This window comes from Meles meles, chromosome 5 (genome assembly GCF_922984935.1).
Source record: "Meles meles chromosome 5, mMelMel3.1 paternal haplotype, whole genome shotgun sequence".
NCBI lineage: Eukaryota > Metazoa > Chordata > Mammalia > Carnivora > Mustelidae > Meles > Meles meles.
Genome location: NC_060070.1, coordinates 24,398,939 through 24,417,328, shown reverse-complemented (window position 1 = coordinate 24,417,328; position 18,390 = coordinate 24,398,939). Strand labels below are relative to the sequence as shown.

The window sequence follows — 18,390 nt, the reverse complement described above, 5'->3', positions numbered from 1 at the left end:
AAAGAGAGAAAAATGCAATAACTGAAATGAAAAATTCACTGGAGGGGCTCAACAGATTTGAGCTGGCAGACAAGAGAAATCAGCAAATGACAGATCAATAGAAATTGTTCCTTCTGAAGAACAAAAAGAACTAGAACAGAGCCTTAGAAACCTGTGAGACTCTGTCACAGGTACCAACACACAAGTATGAGAGTCTGACAATAAAAGGAAAAAATAAATAAATAATGACTGAAGACTTCCCAAATTTGACGAAAATCTTTATACTACACATCCAAGAAGCTCCATGAATTCCAAGTAGGAGAAACATAAACACACCCATAGCTACACACATCATGGTCAAACTATTATAAGTCAAAGACAACTAGAAATCTTAAAAATGGCAACCAGAAAAATGACTCATCACATATAGGGAGACACACAAGATTAATGGCTGACTTCTCCCCTTAAGTAGAACTAGGAAGCATTGGAATATCCATAAAGCTGAAAAAAAATACAACAAAGTCTATAAATTCAGTGGTAGACAGAAATCTGACATGCACCTGTCCCAATTCCCACCCCTCCCATATGAGTGGTACACACCTCCCATGAGAGTGTGGGTGAGACCCACAAATATGATGGATGTCACTTTCATGATTAAGTTACACTGTATGGCAAAGATGAAGCACTTTTGCGGATAAAGTCCCTAATCCATCTTTGAGTTCCTCAAGAGTTTGACTCGACTTGACTTAATCAGGTGAGCTGATTAAAAAGAGAACTTCAGTTCCCATGAAATCAAGATTTTTTCCCCACTGGCCCTGAAGAGGAAGGCCACTATAAATTTTATAGCTACAAGAAAATGAATTCTCCCAACCACCATGTAAGCATGGAAAGAATCCCAGACCTCACTGAGACCACAACCCAGATCAAACCTTGACTGTAGATCTTAAGACCTGAGCAAAGGGCACAGCTAAGCCAAGCCCAGATTTGGTGAGGTAGTACTTTAAGGTGCTACATTTACAATAATTTTTCTTTAAAGATTTTATTTATTTATTTGACAGAGATCACAAGTAGGCAGACAGAGAGAAAGGGAAACAGGCTCCCTGCTGAGCAGAGAGCCCCATGTGGGGCTCGATTCCAGGACCCTGGGATCATGACCTGAGCCGAAGGCAGAGGCTTTAACCCACTGAGCCACCCAGGCGCCCCATTTACGATAATTTTTTATGCACTAATAGAAAACTAATATATCCAGAGAAAACTATCCTTCAAAAATAAAGAGAAGGGGTACCTTGGGCTCAGTCGGTTAAGCGTCCAACTCTTGATCTCAGCTCAGGTCTTAATCTTAGGGTTGTGAGTTCAAGCCCCACACTGGGCTCCAGACTGGGCATGGAGCCTACTTAATACATACATACATATATATGAAATAAACTGTTCCCAGAGGAACAAAGACTGCAAGAATTTATAGTAAGATCTGCCTTACAAGAAACACTAAAGAAAGTCCTTCAGGGGTGCTTGGATGGCTCAGTCAGTTAAGCAACTACCTTCGGCTCAGGTCATGATCCCAGGATCCTTGGATCAAGCCCCATGTCAGGTTCCCCGCTCAGCCTGCTTCTCCCTCTCCTTCCTGCTTGTGCTGTCTCTCACTATCTCTTTCTCTCTCAAATAAATATCTTTAAGAAAAAAAAGAAAGCCCTTCAGGCTCAAAAGAAATGACAACAGATGGTTACTGGGATCCACATGAAGAAATAAGAGCAGTAGTAAAGGTAATTCCACAGTAAATGTATAAATGTGTTTTTCTCTTCTCTTAGATCATTAAAAAGACAACTGCATAAAACAATTATAAACCTCTACTGTTACCCCTGTACTAAGTCAAGATATAATACACATGACAATATAAAACAAAGAAAGGGGGAGGAACTGGCTATATTTGGAGCAAAGTTTCTATATTTTACTGAAATTAAGTTAGCATTAAAGCGAATCACACTGTGATTGTAAATTCCTAGCTCAAACACTAATAATTTAAAGAAGAATTTTAAAAGGTCTTAGAATTAAAATGGTATATTAAAAACATCTATTTAATTAAAAAAGCGGTAAAGGAGGAACAGAAAAACAATGAGATATAATAAATAAGTATTGAGAAGTACACTTGTGGGGCACCTGGGTGGCTCAGTTGGTTAAGCATATGACTCTTGATTTTGGCTCAGGTGATGATCTCAGGGTTCTAAGACCTGTTCCTGCGCTGGGCATGGAGCCTGTCTGAGATTCTCTCTGCCCTTGCCCTCTGTCCCTCCCACCCAGCTCATGCTTTCTCTCAAAATAAATAAATAAATAAATAAATAAATAAATAAATAAATAAAAAAAAGGGGGCACCTGGGCAGCACAGTCAGCTAAAAGTCTGACTCTTGCTTTTGGCTCAGGTCTTGACTTCCACATTGTGAAATCAAGCCGTGTGTTGGGTTCTGCACTCAGCACAGAGTCTGCTTGAGATTCTTTCTCCCTCTTCCTATGCCCCTTCTTCTTGTGCGTGCTCTCTAAATTAATTAAGTAGTAAATTAAGTAGTAAATTAAGTAGTAAAATAAGTAAATCTTAAAAATAAATAAATTAAATTAAATAAAGAAGAAGTGCACTTGTGATGAGCAGTGGGTGATGTACGGAATTGCTGGATCACAGTATTGCACACCTGAAACTAACGTTAACAAGGTATACATTAACTAACCAGAATTAAAATAAAAGCTTTAAAAAAGAAAAAAGTATCAAGTGGCAGAAATAAACCCATCACTCCAATAGTTTCATTAAACATATAACTATTAAATATTTCAATCAAAAGACAGAGATTGTCAGTCTGGATTTTTAAAAAAAGATTACCATTATATCCTGTCCACGAGAAACACATTTAACATTCAAAAACAAAAACAGGTTAAAAGTGAAGGATGGAAAATGATATAGCCTGCAAATAACCACAAAAAAGTTTGAATGACTATATTAATAACAAAATAGACTTAAATTTTTTTTTTAAATATTTTATCTATCTTTAGAGAGCGAGAGAGGGCCTGTGAGAGTAGGGGAAGGAGCAGGGGCAGTGGCGGCGGGGGGGTGGTGGTGGGGGGGGAGTGCAGAGAAGAGGAAGCCAGAGAGAGAATTGAAGCAGACTCTGTGCTGAGCATAGAACAGGACCTGGCGATCATGACTTGAGCTGAAACCAAGAGTCAGTTGCTTAACCAAGTGAGCCACCCCAGCACCTCTAAAACAGATTTTAAGCCAAGATAAATGGGTAAGGACCAAGATTCTTGTTAAAAGGTCATGAAGAGGAGCACCTGGGTGGCTCAGTGGGTTAAGGCCTCTGCCTTCAGCTCAGGCCATGATCTCAGGGTCCTGGGATTGAGCCCCGAACCCCACACCGGCTCTCTGCTCAGTGGGGAGCCTGGCTTCCCCCTCTTTCTCTGCCTGCCTGCCTCTCTGCCTTCATGTGATCTCTGTCAAATAAGTAAATAAAATCTTAAAAAAAGGGGGGGGGTCATGAAAAACTGCTTTCCTTCCCTGCTTTGGTAACTTCAAAGAAAACACTACATTAACTTATACAACTGCTCCTCCTCCACTATTTGTTTCCTTTTTTTTTTTTTTTTAAGATTTCTTTCTTTCTTTATTTGATAGAGAGGGAGACAGCAAGAGCAGGAAACATGCAGGGGGAGTGGGAGAGGGAGAAGCAGGCTCCCCACCAAGCAGGGAGTCCGATGCAGGGCTCAATCTCAGGACCCTGGGATCATGACCTGAGCTGAAGGCCAGACACTTAACGACTGAGAGTCACCCAGGCACTCGTTTTCATGTTTTATTTTTATGTGATAAAACACACATAAAATTTACCATTATATGTCACAGAGTATACATTTTTAAATGTACAGAATTCTGAAGCATTAAGTACATTCACACTGTTGTACAACCATCACTACCATCAATTGTCACATGTAAATAATATACTCTGCAATAGTATAAGAGATTCTATAGAGTTTTGACTTTTCCTTAAGAACATTTCAATGATATATTAGAGAGTTTGGGAGAAAAAAATACAAGTCTGGTCATGTATGTCAGAAAACCAATCCTTTACTAAAATCAGTACTTTCTTTTCTCTTTTTTTAGAGTAATCTCTACACTCAACGTGGGGCTCAAACTCACAATCCTGAGATCAAGAGTCACATGCTCTAGCGACTGAGCCAGTCCGGCGCCTCTTTCTCTTCTTTGATAATGCAACAGAAAGCTAAAGCCAACTCAGTAATTAAATAATAGCAACAGCTAATATTAAATAAATAAGATAAGAACCCTGAGGAACACTGAGATCAGGACCTGAGCTGAGATCAAGAGTCAGACGCTTAACTGACTGGGCCACTCAGGCATCCCAAATGAGATTTATCAAAGTGCTTTACAATCTGAATTTAATGTCCTCCACTGAGTTGCTTTTCATTTGCCTACAGGAGAATTTAGTCGTTAACATTTAATCTAGCAGATTTTCCTGAGGCCTTTATTAAGAACCCTTGAGGAAGTGGGGCAGGAAGGGATTTGGGGAAGCATTTCCTCTTCTACTGGCCACAGCAAGACCTGTAAGAGATCCAACTTCTGTGGAGAACAGGAAATTACTTCAGGGGCCTGAGCTAAATACCACCGGAAGGCCCAGTGCTCTCAACAGACCTGAAGGCAACTGTAACTGAAACCTACTGAAACCACACTTACTTTACACATACCTGTACAACACTGAAGAGAAGTTAAGATTCTATACACTCTGAAAGGCACCATTTACTCTTATCCCAGTTCTCTTTGGTTAAGCTGCAGTTTAACTATAGTTTACAAACTTGTGCTCAATTTCCCAATACATTAAAATTATCCTATAAAGAAAGTAAGTCTCTAACCTTTGACTGGATTAAGAAATTTTCTCTACCTTCATCAGCAGAGAACAGGGTGTGTGTCAGCGCATGCTGGGGAGTTTGGCCCAGGGGTAGCAGTGAACAGACTGAGTGACCAATGACTGGAAACGACAGGGAGATGGGGCAAAAAGGTTACAGAAACTCAAGAGAAAAAGCCCTGTATACAATGGTCCCTTTATATATGACACGTACTGGGCGCCTGGGTGGCTCAGTGGGTTAAGCCGCTGCCTTCAGCTCAGGTCATGGTCTCGGGGTCCTGGGATCGAGTCCCACATCGGGCTCTCTGCTCAGCGGTGAGTCTGCTTCCCTCTCTCTCTCTCTGCCTGCCTCTCTGTCTACTTGTGATCTCTCTCTGTCAAATAAATAAATAAAATCTTTAAAAAAATAATAAAAAATATATATGACACGTACTGTATATTCAAATCCAATTATCACTTGTAATGAACTAAAGACAAGTCAAACGAGTCAACTTTAATTCCAAGGAAATAGATGTCTGGTAGCTTCTATCTAATGCCTCAATCTATTAAATAGCCTCTTATGGCTAATGGCTACTGTATTAGAACAGTTTTAGACAAACGCCTATCAAATGTTCTAGAGAAAAGCAAATCAAAGAACATACTCCCACTGAACGGTATTCATAACTAATAGCCTACTTCAACCTATAAATCCTTAATTTTATGAATGTTTTACCAGATTTTATAGTTAAAATCCTTCTTCTACAATGCTTCCTTAGCTTTGACATTCTTGAACTTTCTTCATATAGAAATTCTGGGTGTCTTACGTATTTGATACATATAGTTTATACACCTCATAGCCTTGTAAGGTTGGATTTTTAAAATCTATCTTGTCACAAATGGATCTAGATATTTTAAAAGAACAGCCTGTTCCTGCTCATTATAAATAAATGCCTGAGGCTAACGTGCAGGTTTATTTCCAAAACAGAAACCCAAGGAAAAAAAAATTTGTAACATCAGAAGAAATTGTGTAGTTATACATTTATTGCCTGAAATACTTAAATGTATTTTAGACTTTGAGACCTAGAATCACAAGATGCAGAACTCAAAAGTATTTTTCGCCCAATGTGTGCAATGAATATAAGATACTATTGCTTCCAAGAGCTTGCCTAGAATTATAGAGGGTCAAAGGCCTAATTATAAAGAATTATACCTTTTCTAAGCTAAATTTTAACCAAGAGCCAATAATCCACAGTATTCATCACAAAGTACTCATAATTTTACATCTGTCTAGTCTCAGAAGTTGGCCCTCTCTCATATAAGAGCACCAGATAACAGCAAGGATAAACAACCCTATCAAAGATTATATGGTTCTTTCTCTTATACCCAGTTTTTAAAAAAGATTTATTTTAGAGAGAGAGAGCAAGCAAGAGCAGAAGACCATGGAGGAGGACAAGCAGACTCCCCACTGAGCAGGGAGCCGGATATGGAGCTCAATCCCAGGACCTTGGGATCATGACCTGAGCCAAAGGCAGACATTCAACCACCTGAGCCACTCAGGTGCCTCGGAAATGACTTTTAGTAAAAGGGTATGGTCATTCTTATTAATATCCTATTGCTGCTGTAACAAATTATCACAAACTTAGTAGCTCAAAACACAAATTTATTGCCTTAAGTTATGGAAGGCTTCCAATAAAACTACAAAAACAGGGAAGCCCACAGCTTGCTCACTCCTGCTCTAGATCTATTAGTGTCTTTTTAAAAAAATCTACCAGTGTCTTAATAATGTTCTCAGTGGGGTGCCTGGGTGGCTCAATAGGTTGGGCTTCTGAATCTTGATTTTAGCTCAGGTCATGATCTCAGGGCAGGCCCCATGTCCAGCTCCACACTCAGTAGGGAGTCGACTCCAAGTCTTTCTTTCGTCTCTCTCTCTCTCCCTCTGCCCTTTGCCCTGCTCTGTGCTCTCTTTCCAAATAAATAAATAAATCTTAAGAAAAAAGTTCTCAAGTTATACAATATGGGAGGCATCTCTGGCTATAAATACATTTATTTATTTAAGAGAAAGAGACAGTGTGTGCACACTCACACAAGTGAAAGCTTAAGGGAGAGAGGGAGAAAATCTCCAGCAGACTGTGCTGAGCACAGAGCAGACACAGAGCTCTATCCCACAACCTAAGCTGAAACCAAGGGTCAGATGCTCAATGAACTGAGCTACCCAGGCACCCCTGAGTATAAACTTAAATAAAGGCCTGACAATACATAATATATGCCTAGCCAACAAAACTTTTATCTACTTCTGTTTCCACTTCAAGATAATGAATAATGTCAAGGCAAAAGAGGAGTGAGATGCAAAGAAATGGATGTAAGGAGAGGAGCTTTGAGACTCCTCTCTTCCTCTGTATGGAGAGAATTCCCAAATTTACTATCCCCCAAGGCAGGAGTGGGGAAAAAACAGAAAGCAAGCAATCTATAGGTGGCAAGTGTAGAAATAATTTAAGGAAATCCAAGCAAACAGAGATGTTACATCAGTGATAAAATCAAAGTCTAGAGAGCAAAGAATAAGGAAGTGCCCATTCTGATACTGCTAGACACAAAATAATTTTATGAAAATTATCTCAAGTCTTATACTGTGATTTTCTGATAAGAGACAATGATCTCACTTATTCTGGTACCTCAAACTGTATACTCTATCATTCAATACTATCAACTAAAATGCTGGTCCCAAGTAAAACTGCCCCCATAGTTTTAAAGAGCCATGGACGGAAAACAAAAAAAGATTAATCATGTATTTTCAACACCTCTAATCCAACCACAATCCCATGGTATACCTCTTATCAGATATGCCGTGTCTTTACAATAGTCTTTCTTAACTTATCAAAATTCTCAGGAAGAAATCAAAACTCATTCACATTTAAGATTGTCAAAACTAGGGCACCTGGGTAGCTCAGTTGGTTAAGCATCTCCGTTTGGCTCAGGTTGGGGTTCTGGGATCCCTGGCTTCCTGCTCATTGGGGAGTCTGCTTCTCCCTCTCCCACTGCCCCTCCCACTCATGCTAATAAAATAAACAAAAAATCTTTTAAAAAAAGATTGTCAGAACTAATGAGAACTCAATTTTCTTACCCACCTTCCTCTAAACTCTGAAATCAGACATCAGCAAAAAAGTAAAGAATTAAGAGAGATGATCAGAATGTTGCTAAAGCCACACCCTAGAAGGGCTGATCCCAATTACTTCTTTATTGTGGTAAAGCAAAGAAAGAACAGTGTCTGTTCTTCCTTTCTTCACATGGCTGAAGATGTGACTAAATTCCCAGCTTCATTTTGAGGAAAAGGGCAATGAGGCAGGAATACATTTTCCCCTTGGCTAGAAGATGGATGTGATGCTGGGAGCTGACAGTCAAGCCAGGATAACAGCTCAAGATTGCCTCTGAAACCTGTCATGTGAAAAAATAAACACTCTATTGTTGAAGACTCTGTGAGAACAGCCCAAACTGTATCCTGATACCACCTTTCTTGAAAGTTACATCATCCGTCACATTTTACTACCATGTCAAAATTCCCAGGTTCTAAATATTTCTTTAAGAATGTAAAACTCTGGTTGAACGCATTAAGTCATTAACTATAAAATCAGTAAATAGCCGTACTGAGATTATAGTGTTGCGTTTCTTGGACACCATCTCTCTTTTCTGATGTTCAAAAAATTGCTGGTTCTGCTTACATGAAAGCAGCACAATATGGTAAATCATCGAAGTACATAAAAATAACAGTTCAAACTTTTTTTTCTTTTTTGGTAAGCATGTTTATGAAGGTCAAGACAGGAAAATTTCCATTGCAAAGAATCACCAAAACTGCTGAAAGTTAAACTTTTCTACTTTAAAGGTACGGTGTGGCAATACTAACAAAATATAAGAATTTCTTTCTTGGGCACCTGGGTGGCTAAGTCAGTTAAGTATCCAACTGGAGATTTCAGCTCAGGTCATGATCTCAGGGTTGTGAGATGAGCCCCACATTGGGCTCCACCCTGGTATGGAGCCTGCTTAATTAAGATTCTCTCTCTCCCAGGACACCTGGGTGGCTCAATCAGTTAAGCATCTGCCTTCGGCTTGGATCATGGTCCCACAGCCCTGAGATCAAGTTCCACATCAAGCTCCTTGCTTGGCAAGGACCCTGGCTCTCCCACTACTTGTGCTCTCTGTGACAAATAAGTACACAAATTCTTAAAAAAAAAAAAAAAAAGACTGTCTCTCTGCCTCCCCACCTGGGCTCATGTGCACACTCAAAATAATAATAATAATAATAATAATTTCTTTCTTAGATGGATATATATTTTATATTTTCCTAACTCCTGGATTACCTCCCTGATTCTTACATGGGGACACAGTACAAGTGGCAAAAACAACTGTCTTGGCTGGATACAGCCAAGACCTCCCCTTCTTCTGAAAAAGCTAAGCTATATAGGTTGTTACACTTTCAGCTAGTATCTAAATTGCCTGCCCTCCAAAAAGTTTTCTATCTTTGGCAAATGTCATTGGTTTTCCTCTCCACTCTCAGATCTCTATCAGGATCTGCTTTTTTGTTCTGGTTGGTTGACCTGTTTCTATTTATTTACTTAGAATTTGCCTTTCTAAATCACATCTACCAACCAACCACTGTGGTTCCATATATTTTTTTCATACTTCTCAGAGACAGAGAACATGGTGCAACCAGGAATGAGCCTTCCTGTGTATCAGTAAAGTGTCCTTGCTAGGGTGCCTTTTTTTTTTTTTTTAAGATTTTATTTATTTATTTGACAAAGAGAGAGAGAGTGGAAGGGAGAGAGCAAGAGCCAGGCAGAGAGGCAGAGGGAGAGGGAGAAGCAGACTCCTTGCAGAGCAGGGAGCCTGACACAGGGCTCAATCTCGGGAACCCTGGGATCATGACCTGAGCAGAAGGCAGAAGCTTAACCCACTGAGCCACCCAGGCACCTCAGGAAATGACAGTTTAAGAAGCACTCTAGCTGGGCTCCCTGTTCAGTGAGGAGTATGCTTCTCCCTCTTCCTCTCCCCCGGCTCATGCTCTCTCCATCATTCATTCTCTCAAAATAAAATAAATAAAATCTTAAAAATAAATAAAGAAACTACCATCTCCCAAATCCCACTTCTGCCCAATGAAAGAAGACAATGGTTTCAAAAGCTCCCCAGGAGAATGTTCAATACAGGCTCTGAAGGTCAGAATGTAGATCAAATCCCAGTTTTGCCATTTAATACCCATGACTTTGGGCAAGTTACTTAACCTTCCTAAACGTCATTATTCATAATGTCCACTACGTGGAAGTGCAGTGCCAGGTGTTGAATAAGGGTGATTATGACAGTCCCTGTCCTCTAGGAGCTTATGGTGGAAGATACAAGAACTAAAGGAAGCCACAAATAAGCAAATAAATTTAATCCTTATAGGGCTACAAGGTTACCCAGGAAGGAAATCCCATCTAAATTCCAAGGATCAGCAAAATCTCCAAAAAGATGATAGCAAGGGGGTACCTGGGTCGGCCAGTTACCCCTGTGCCTATGGTACAGCCTGCCATTCCCCCCTGCTTGTGCTCTCTCACTCTGACAAATAAAGAAAAATCTTTAAAGATAAATAAATAACTTTATTTTTAAAAGTAATCTCTACACCCAATGTGGGGCTCAAACTCACAACCCCAAGATCAAGAGTCACACGCTTCACCAACCGAGCTAGCCGGGCGCCCCAGGAAGATGGCTTTTAATGGCGGAGGAAGTATGTAGACACAAGAGGCCTGGATAAGAGAGAATTCAGCTTATTCAGGAGGTACAAGCAGCTCAACAGGCCTGGAACACAAAGCAAGAATGAGGAAGGGACGAAAGATGAGGATCAGATCAACAGGGACCCCAGCTTTTACATCAGCAAAACAGGAATATTCCCTAGTCTCTTCAGTTACCTCAAAGACTGTGTGATATATATACAGCAGTGCTCGCTTCAGCGGCACATACACTAAAATTGGAACGATACAGAGACGAGCATGGCCCCTGCGCAAGGATGACACGCAAATTCATGAAACGCTCCATATTTTACAGACACATATATATAGCACAGCGCCTTGAATAGAAGAAGCACTGAAGTGCTAAGTCCCCTCTTCAGCTTCAACACACACAGAAAAAAAAGCTTGCCTTTTATAACATCACCGGCCAGCCAGTCAACGAGTTCTCTCCAGGTCTCATCAGAGCACAGAATTTAACAGCAAGCTCTCTGCAGCTGCTCGCCTCTCCTGGATGCGTCTTACCCGCTGTGCATTACTGAAGACTCAACTCAGGTCTCAAGAGTACCAACCCTGGGATTTCCTTTCCATGTTCAGACACCCGAGGGTGCCCCCAAACGAGGCTGCAGACAACAAAGGTTTTAATGTCCTGTTTTAAATTAAATGAACTGCAGCTGTGAAGCAATTCTGAACCAGGACCAGACTACTTCAAATCTAACCCCGGCTGTGACACTAGTCAGATAATTTACTTTGGGTGAGAGACAACTGTCTGTGCTTTGGTTCCCTAAAGTACTAAAATGAACAATATAGAACAGTCCCTAGTAGCCCAATATAGCAGGACTACTTTTTAACTGTCACTGCCTCCTTCCCCCATCTTAAGGCATGGATTAGGTAAGAACCTTGAAAGCTAGTGACATGCCCATCCTTCATGGAGATCCCCGGAAGCCAGCCGTAGCCACCAGCAAAGATGTGTATCAGACATCTCACGGCCAGCTGATAAAGCTACAGAGATTCTGCCGATGTCCTTTGGCATAAAATACCTTGATTGTTTAAAATATCATTAAAAAAATATATCTGGGCCCTTTACTAAAACATTCTTATAAATACTGATAGCAAGTCTAAGAATTTGTGTTTTTTTTAAGATTTTATTATTTTATTTATTTGACAGAGAGAGAAATCACAAGTAGGCAGAGAGGCAGGCAGACAGAGAGAGGAGCAATCAGGCTCCCCGCCCAGCAGAGAGCCCGTTGCGGGGCTCCATCCCAGGACCCTGAGATCATGATCTGAGCCGAAGGCAGAGGCCTTAACCCGCTGAGCCACCCAGGCACCCCTAAGAATTTATTTCTTAGTTTCCAATCCCAATATTAATAACTTCCAATTTAAAATGAGAGGACTCACACAGAATAAAATCACCAATACAGGTTTAGAATGGAAAACTGTTAAAATGCTATTTTTACTAACCATCTTTCTTGTCCAAATGTTTATCAGACTTGCGGGGCCTGGGTGGCGCAGTCAGTTAAGCATCCACTCTTGGTTTCGGCTCCGGTCCTGATTCAGGCTCCAGAATAAGCGTGGAGACTACCTGAGTTTCTCTTCTCTCTCTGCCCCTCACCCCGCCCCCCGATGCACTCTCTCTAAAATAAATATATAAAATCTTAAAAAAAAAAAAAAGGCATGGTGGCTCAGTCTGTTATGCGTCTGCCTTTCACTCTGGTCATGATCCCAGGATCCTGGGATCAAGTCCCACATACGGCTCTCTGCTCAGCAGAAAGTCTGCTTCTCCCTTTCCTTTCTCCCTCTGCTCCTCCACCTGCTCATGCTCTCTCTCTCCAGCAAATAAATAAATAAAATCTTAAAAAAAAAATGTTGATTAAACTTTAGTATTCAGCTTTGTATTTTAATAAGCCTCAATTTTAAAAGGCTACTTCTGTAACTATGCGAGGAGTTGAATGTTAGCTAATCTTGTTGTGGTAATCATTTCAAAATATATGCACATAAAAAATCATTTTGCTGTACAGCTTTAATACATTGTATATCAACCATATCTCAATAAAACTGTAAGAATACTATTATAATCACAGGAAACGTGCAACCTTAAAATATGAAGTATGCTATTAAATATTTCGGGGCTTAATATGAAATTTACCACCTTCCAAACGACATCACTACTTTCTACATGGAATCACAGAAAATAATAAAAACTTCAAACAAACAAAAAAGCTCCTTGAACAAGATGGCTTCTCTTATACTACATCTGCCGCAATGAAAGTATACTTCCATGCCAAGAAAATCTAACAATTTTAGTAACTCAACTGCACAGTAACACAGAAAGTGTAGTTAGTTGATCACTGCCTTTTAAATTAGAACCGATCTATTTTTAGAAAGAGGTAACTTTTGAAAGCTTAGTATGTGTACCAGTCAATGCTAAAGAGATTTACATACATTATCTCATTTAGTCTTATGAGTGCATGCTATTGCTAGCATACCTATTTTACAGAAGGAAAATGGAGTTTAGTTTGTGGACCTTACTCTGCTTATAATCTACTCATTGAACTCAGAGCTCAAGAAAGATCCTTAACTTCCCTCTTGTTTGAAACAACTGTCTCTAGTTACAACAGTAGATCTGAACTAACTTAAAATCCCCCAGAAAGTTAAGGTGACATTATGGTACAAACTTCAAAACTAGTGACTGAGTTTCTCCTTTAAGCTTCTCTTTAATATGCCAAAATAGTTCTAAACCTTTAGAACCCCGAGCTTTCCTAAACCTTTCATCATTATGGTGCTCTCTGCTGTACCTACCCATTAGAACAATTTTTAAAAACATTAACACTGTACCAATTATTTTCAAAAGCCCAGAGATACTAATCAAGTGATCCTAATAGTCTTAAACACTACCCTCAAACCGAAAGATAAATGGAGACTGGGAAACCTCCATTCTAAAGTACCACTATCTAGATTAAATTACTCTGTGAATTAGAGTAATTTCAATCAGATTCTATAAAATTGAACACTTTTCTCAAGACCAGAATTAGAAAGTAACTATAAGATAGTTTAAGGTCCCAAACTCCACATGGCAATTCAGGAGCAAAGGGCAGGCAACAGGGGCTAGGGAGAGAAGCAACAGTTTAGAAAGTAGTAATAAATTAAATTACAAAATGACTTAACTATTCATCTTGCTGGCCATTTTACTTTAACACAAGACTGTAATTACTCTAAAAAATCATATACTACTTAAATAAGACCTACTGTCTTACTATAAGGTGTTCTGAATTTTAAGTTAACACGTCACATATTAAGAAAAACTCCAATGGCATTTCACAACCATTAGAAACTCAATTACATTTTTTTAGGATACCTGCATTTATGACTAATAACATCATTAACACATACAAAAAATTGTTTTATATAATACAAACCAATGCAGGTGTACTCTTTGTTAATTCTCTAACTTATTAACCACTCTTAAAAAGGATTATTCTTAAAAATGTAAATGATCATACCATAAACACTATTTTTTTTTTTTTAAAGATTTTATTTATTTATTTGACAGACAGAGATCACAAGTAGGCAGAGAGGCAGGCAGAGAGAGAGAGGAGGAAGCAGGCTGTCCGCAGAGCAGAGAGCCCGATGCGGGGCTCGATCCCAGAACCCTGGGATCATGACCTGAGCCGAAGGCAGAGGCGTTAACCCACTGAGCCACCCAGGCGCCCCAATAAACACTATTTTTAAAGTGTCCCATCAGCTATGCAGTAATCAAGTATCAGATGTGTTTTTTTAAATAATCAAATTATAATACAATGCATTTAATACAATGCACTCAGCAAGATAAACACGAAGTTATTAAATGGAGGAAGTGGAAGCAGAAGATTCTGCTTCAGTTGTATGACAGGAAGTACTAGCTATGGAAGTTTAGAAACAGGAATACCAACTTCTGTTTTAGCACAAAAAAGGAAAAATGGTGGTGAATTAGGGTAAAAGAGGAAGTTCTTTTTAGTGAACATTCTGCCATATATTTTAAAATCATTCCAAAAGTTAAAAAAAAAGGGGGGGGGGCCTTACTCTTTCACTAGGCTTGTGTGGTAAAATACTTCCTTAAAGTATACCGGAGCCTGGATTTTTTCACAAAACTGCTTATGGCTCACAGTTTACAAATCCGTAGGGACCCTAGGGTGACTTGGAACATAAACTTTAGTTTCGCATTTTAAAGTCTGATTATTAAAGTTCTTTTAGCAACACATATTTTTTAAATGCACAAATTTCACAATATGAATATACTTAGTACTGAACTGTACACTTAAAAATGGTGAAGATGGCAAATTATAGGTTGTTTTTTAACCATATGCACAAAAAAATGCACAAGTTAATGAGAAATTACTCCACTTAAATATTAATAGTAACTTGCTATGTAAATTTCGATTACTGTAAAGTGAAATTCTTAAACTTAATTTTTAGTAAAATTTGTTGCCGTTTTTAACAGCTAGATTCATTTCATGTCATTAACCTTTAAAGATACTTTCATACATAAGAAAGTTCTTTAATCCTGAACTACAGTGAAAGTGAAACACTTTTCAATTAACATCTTTCAAATCATCTGAATTACTTATTGCTATCAAATACTAGTTACGAAATAAGTGTGTTTCTCTACTTCAGCTGATTCCTTCATTCAGTTAAGTGCAAATCTCGAAATTAAGAGAGCAAGATCCCTAAGTGAATAGGCTTTCTTAAAAGCAGTTGTAGTTTTGGATTGTGAGGTAGACAACACTCGCCACACCTCAGCCTTTAGCACGATGGTGGCCCAGAAGGCTAAGGTCTATCACCGCTCTCTCCAGGCTCAACCCTACCAAATTCGTCAGGCTTTTATGAACACCCACTAGATTTTGCTCCGAGAAGTGTACAACCTGGTCAGTTTGGTAGCTCGGGAAAGGCCTGGAACAACCAACCAGCTTGGCTCGGCCACCTTTAGGAAAAGTCTCCAGCTCAAGAAGGCTGGGAAAACTTCAACTTTGCGCAAACCCCCTCTCTCAGTCACATCTAGCTCCCCTCCCGATGAAACACTGTGTTCTCGAAAGATCTACACCTTTCCAACTCAAATGTCATTCCCAGATCAGCTGCTTGAGGGGCAAGCGGCGCTCAACCCACGCCCTCTTCTTCGAGCACCTTCTCCACATACCAAGGCTGGGCTCAGCTCACTCTGCAGACCCCTTCTAAGCCCTAGAGGAAGCGGGGCCCTGGCCCAAGACCCCGCCCGGGGACAAGGCTGCCCGACCGAGTCAGCCCGGGGCTCCCGGCCTGGGCGGCTGTAGCCACTGGAGGGGACCACTCGTGGGTTGGCTAGGGGAGACCACGGACGGCGGGAGGGGTCTCTCCGAAGCGGAAAAAGACAGCCTCACCTTGACCCTGATTTCGTAGGTGGTGAAGCGGCCCCGGCCGACCCCCACCGTCTGCGGGTTGCTCACATCGATCTCGAGGAAGTTGCTGGGCGGCCCGTAGGCATCATTCAGGTTCTGCGGCTTGGTGATCAGCCGCCGGGTGTCCGCCACGGTCTCCGCCATTTCTCTATTGCAGCAGCCGCCGCCGCGGACTCCCTCCGCCCCCTTCGCGTTCCACCGACGCCGCCGCTGCTGCCCGCCGCGGGGACACCGGGCTCGCGCACAGCGGTCGCGAAGCGAACGAGCACGTAGGACGGACGTTCACCCCGCACGCAAAGCTCCTCCCTGCGTCTCTCCGGCTTCCGCCTCTTGTTCCCGGCGAGAAACAGCTGACTCGCCGGGACGCCGCGCCCTGGGCGGGGGAGTCCCAACAGAGGCCGCGGAGGGGGTACTGAAGGCTAGGCGGCCGCGGGGCAATGGCGGTCACGGGACTTGTAGTCGTGAACTGGTTCCGGCCAGACTACAGTGCCCACAATGCACCGGGCGAGCGCGTCGCTGCCTGGCTGCGGCCGAGGTGCGGCCGGACCTAGGTAGGTCGGGAGGTGGACGCTTCCTGTTTCTCTGCAGCCGCCTGGGCCTGGAGCGGTGGGAGGAAGCACGGAAATGATCTTCGCGGTCTAGGAGGCTGCGAGAACAAAAGTTAAACGGCTAGGTTTGGGGGATTTGCCCGCAGTCGAAACCAAACTCCCGCCATCGAAACGAAACTGCTGCTAACTCTGTGTCAACCTACCACTCTTCTTACCGTGAACCACTGGACAACGCCTTTCTAGATAACCATTAACATGCCTCACATTCCGATTTTGACATCATCATGACAGTTTGACCAGAAGCGTATCTGGATTGATAAATGGAAGGTGATTAAGTAGGAGAGTGGAATACAGACAAAGACCTTGCCAGATCACAGCACTACGGTCAAACCATTTGGAGACTGTTGGGCTCTCGAAAACAAAATAACGTAGTTAAGTGGGCTGAAACCTGCCCTTAATGACCTATGTTTGGGTAAACTGCAACTTTCTCCCCTCATTTCCCACAAAGTTCCAGTAAGTTAAAAAAAAAAAGTGGTAAACATATTTATACAGCATTTTAAATTCAGATAAGACTTTCTAAGAATTGGCGGGGGGGGGGGGGGGACCTGGAAAAAACCCAGTGGATGGTAGTTCATCTGTAGCAAACGCAGATTTCGAACTTTGAGGTAGACGGATGTTTCTATCCCAGCTTAGAGGGTTATCTCTGTTTATGGCATAGTTCTGCAACTATGTCTGCATTTTTAAAAGTATATTGAGTTTCAGAAATTTCACTTTGAATAATCTGACCCTTAAGTTGAAAAATTGCCCAGGTCATTAAAAAACATTCCTAATAACACTAAGAACAGTTGGAATAAAGAAATTTATTTAATTTCTTAAATATGATATAGACTATTTTCCGAAAAATCAACAGTCATTGATTCAACAAATATTTGTTGAAGGTCTAGTAGGTATTTTTCAACTGTAGATACTAGCGAGTTAAGAGTAGATACTAGTGAGTTAAGGGAAAATAAGATATGGAAATTCTCTGAATCAGGTCGGCTATCAAGTCCTTGGGGAGACATAGTAAGTCAATAAATAATATGATTGGTGCTATAAGGAAATAAAGCTAGAATAATGTGATAGAGAATGAGACAAGCTCATTAGACAGGGCGGTCAAAGAAGCCTTCTTTGAGTATCTTTCAAAGAGTAAGGGTAATCAAAATCCTTGTGGAGAACACAGGCAGCAACCTCTTCGACCTCAGCCGCAGCAACATCTTACTAGGAACATCGGCAAAGGCAAGGGAAGCAAGGGCAAAAATGAACTATTGGGATTTCATCAAGATCAAAAGCTTTTGCACAGCAAAGGAAACAGTTCACAAAACTAAAAGACAACTGACAGAATGGGAGAAGATATTTGCAAACGACATATCAGATAAAGGGCTAGTATCCAAAATCTATAAGGAACTTAGTAAACTCAACACCCAAAGAACAAACAATCCAATCAAGAAATGGGCAGAGGATGTGAACAGACATTTCTGCAAAGAAGACATCCAGATGGCCAACAGACACATGAAAAAGTGCTCCACATCACTCGGCATCAGGGAAATACAAATCAAAACAACAATGAGATAGCCCCTCACACCAGTCAGAATGGCTAAAATTAACAAGTCAGGAAATGACAGATGCTGGCGAGGATGTGGAGAAAGGGGAACCCTCCTCCACTGTTGGTGGGAATGCAAGCTGGTGCAACCACTCTGGAAAACAACATGGAGGTTCCTCAAAATGTTGAAAATAGAACTACCCTATGACCCAGCAATTGCACTACTGGGTATTTACCCTAAAGATACAAACATAGTGATCC

The 18,390-nt window shown here is 41.0% G+C and overlaps 1 protein-coding gene and 1 non-coding gene across 2 annotated transcripts in view; one reads left to right on the top strand and one right to left on the bottom strand.

The window, feature by feature from the left end:
- SNX3 (sorting nexin 3) overlaps positions 1-16,422 on the bottom strand; it is a 43,642-nt gene extending 27,220 nt beyond the window's left edge. The window contains exon 1 of the mRNA XM_046006186.1: positions 15,985-16,422. Within this exon, the coding sequence (XP_045862142.1) occupies positions 15,985-16,146 (162 nt within the window). The 5' untranslated portion in view covers positions 16,147-16,422. The remainder of the gene's footprint in view (positions 1-15,984) is intronic.
- On the top strand, positions 10,807-10,910 carry LOC123942854. Its single transcript, XR_006818491.1, has one exon. It is a non-coding gene; the product is annotated as a U6 spliceosomal RNA (small nuclear RNA).
- Positions 16,423-18,390: the final 1,968 nt, after the last annotated feature.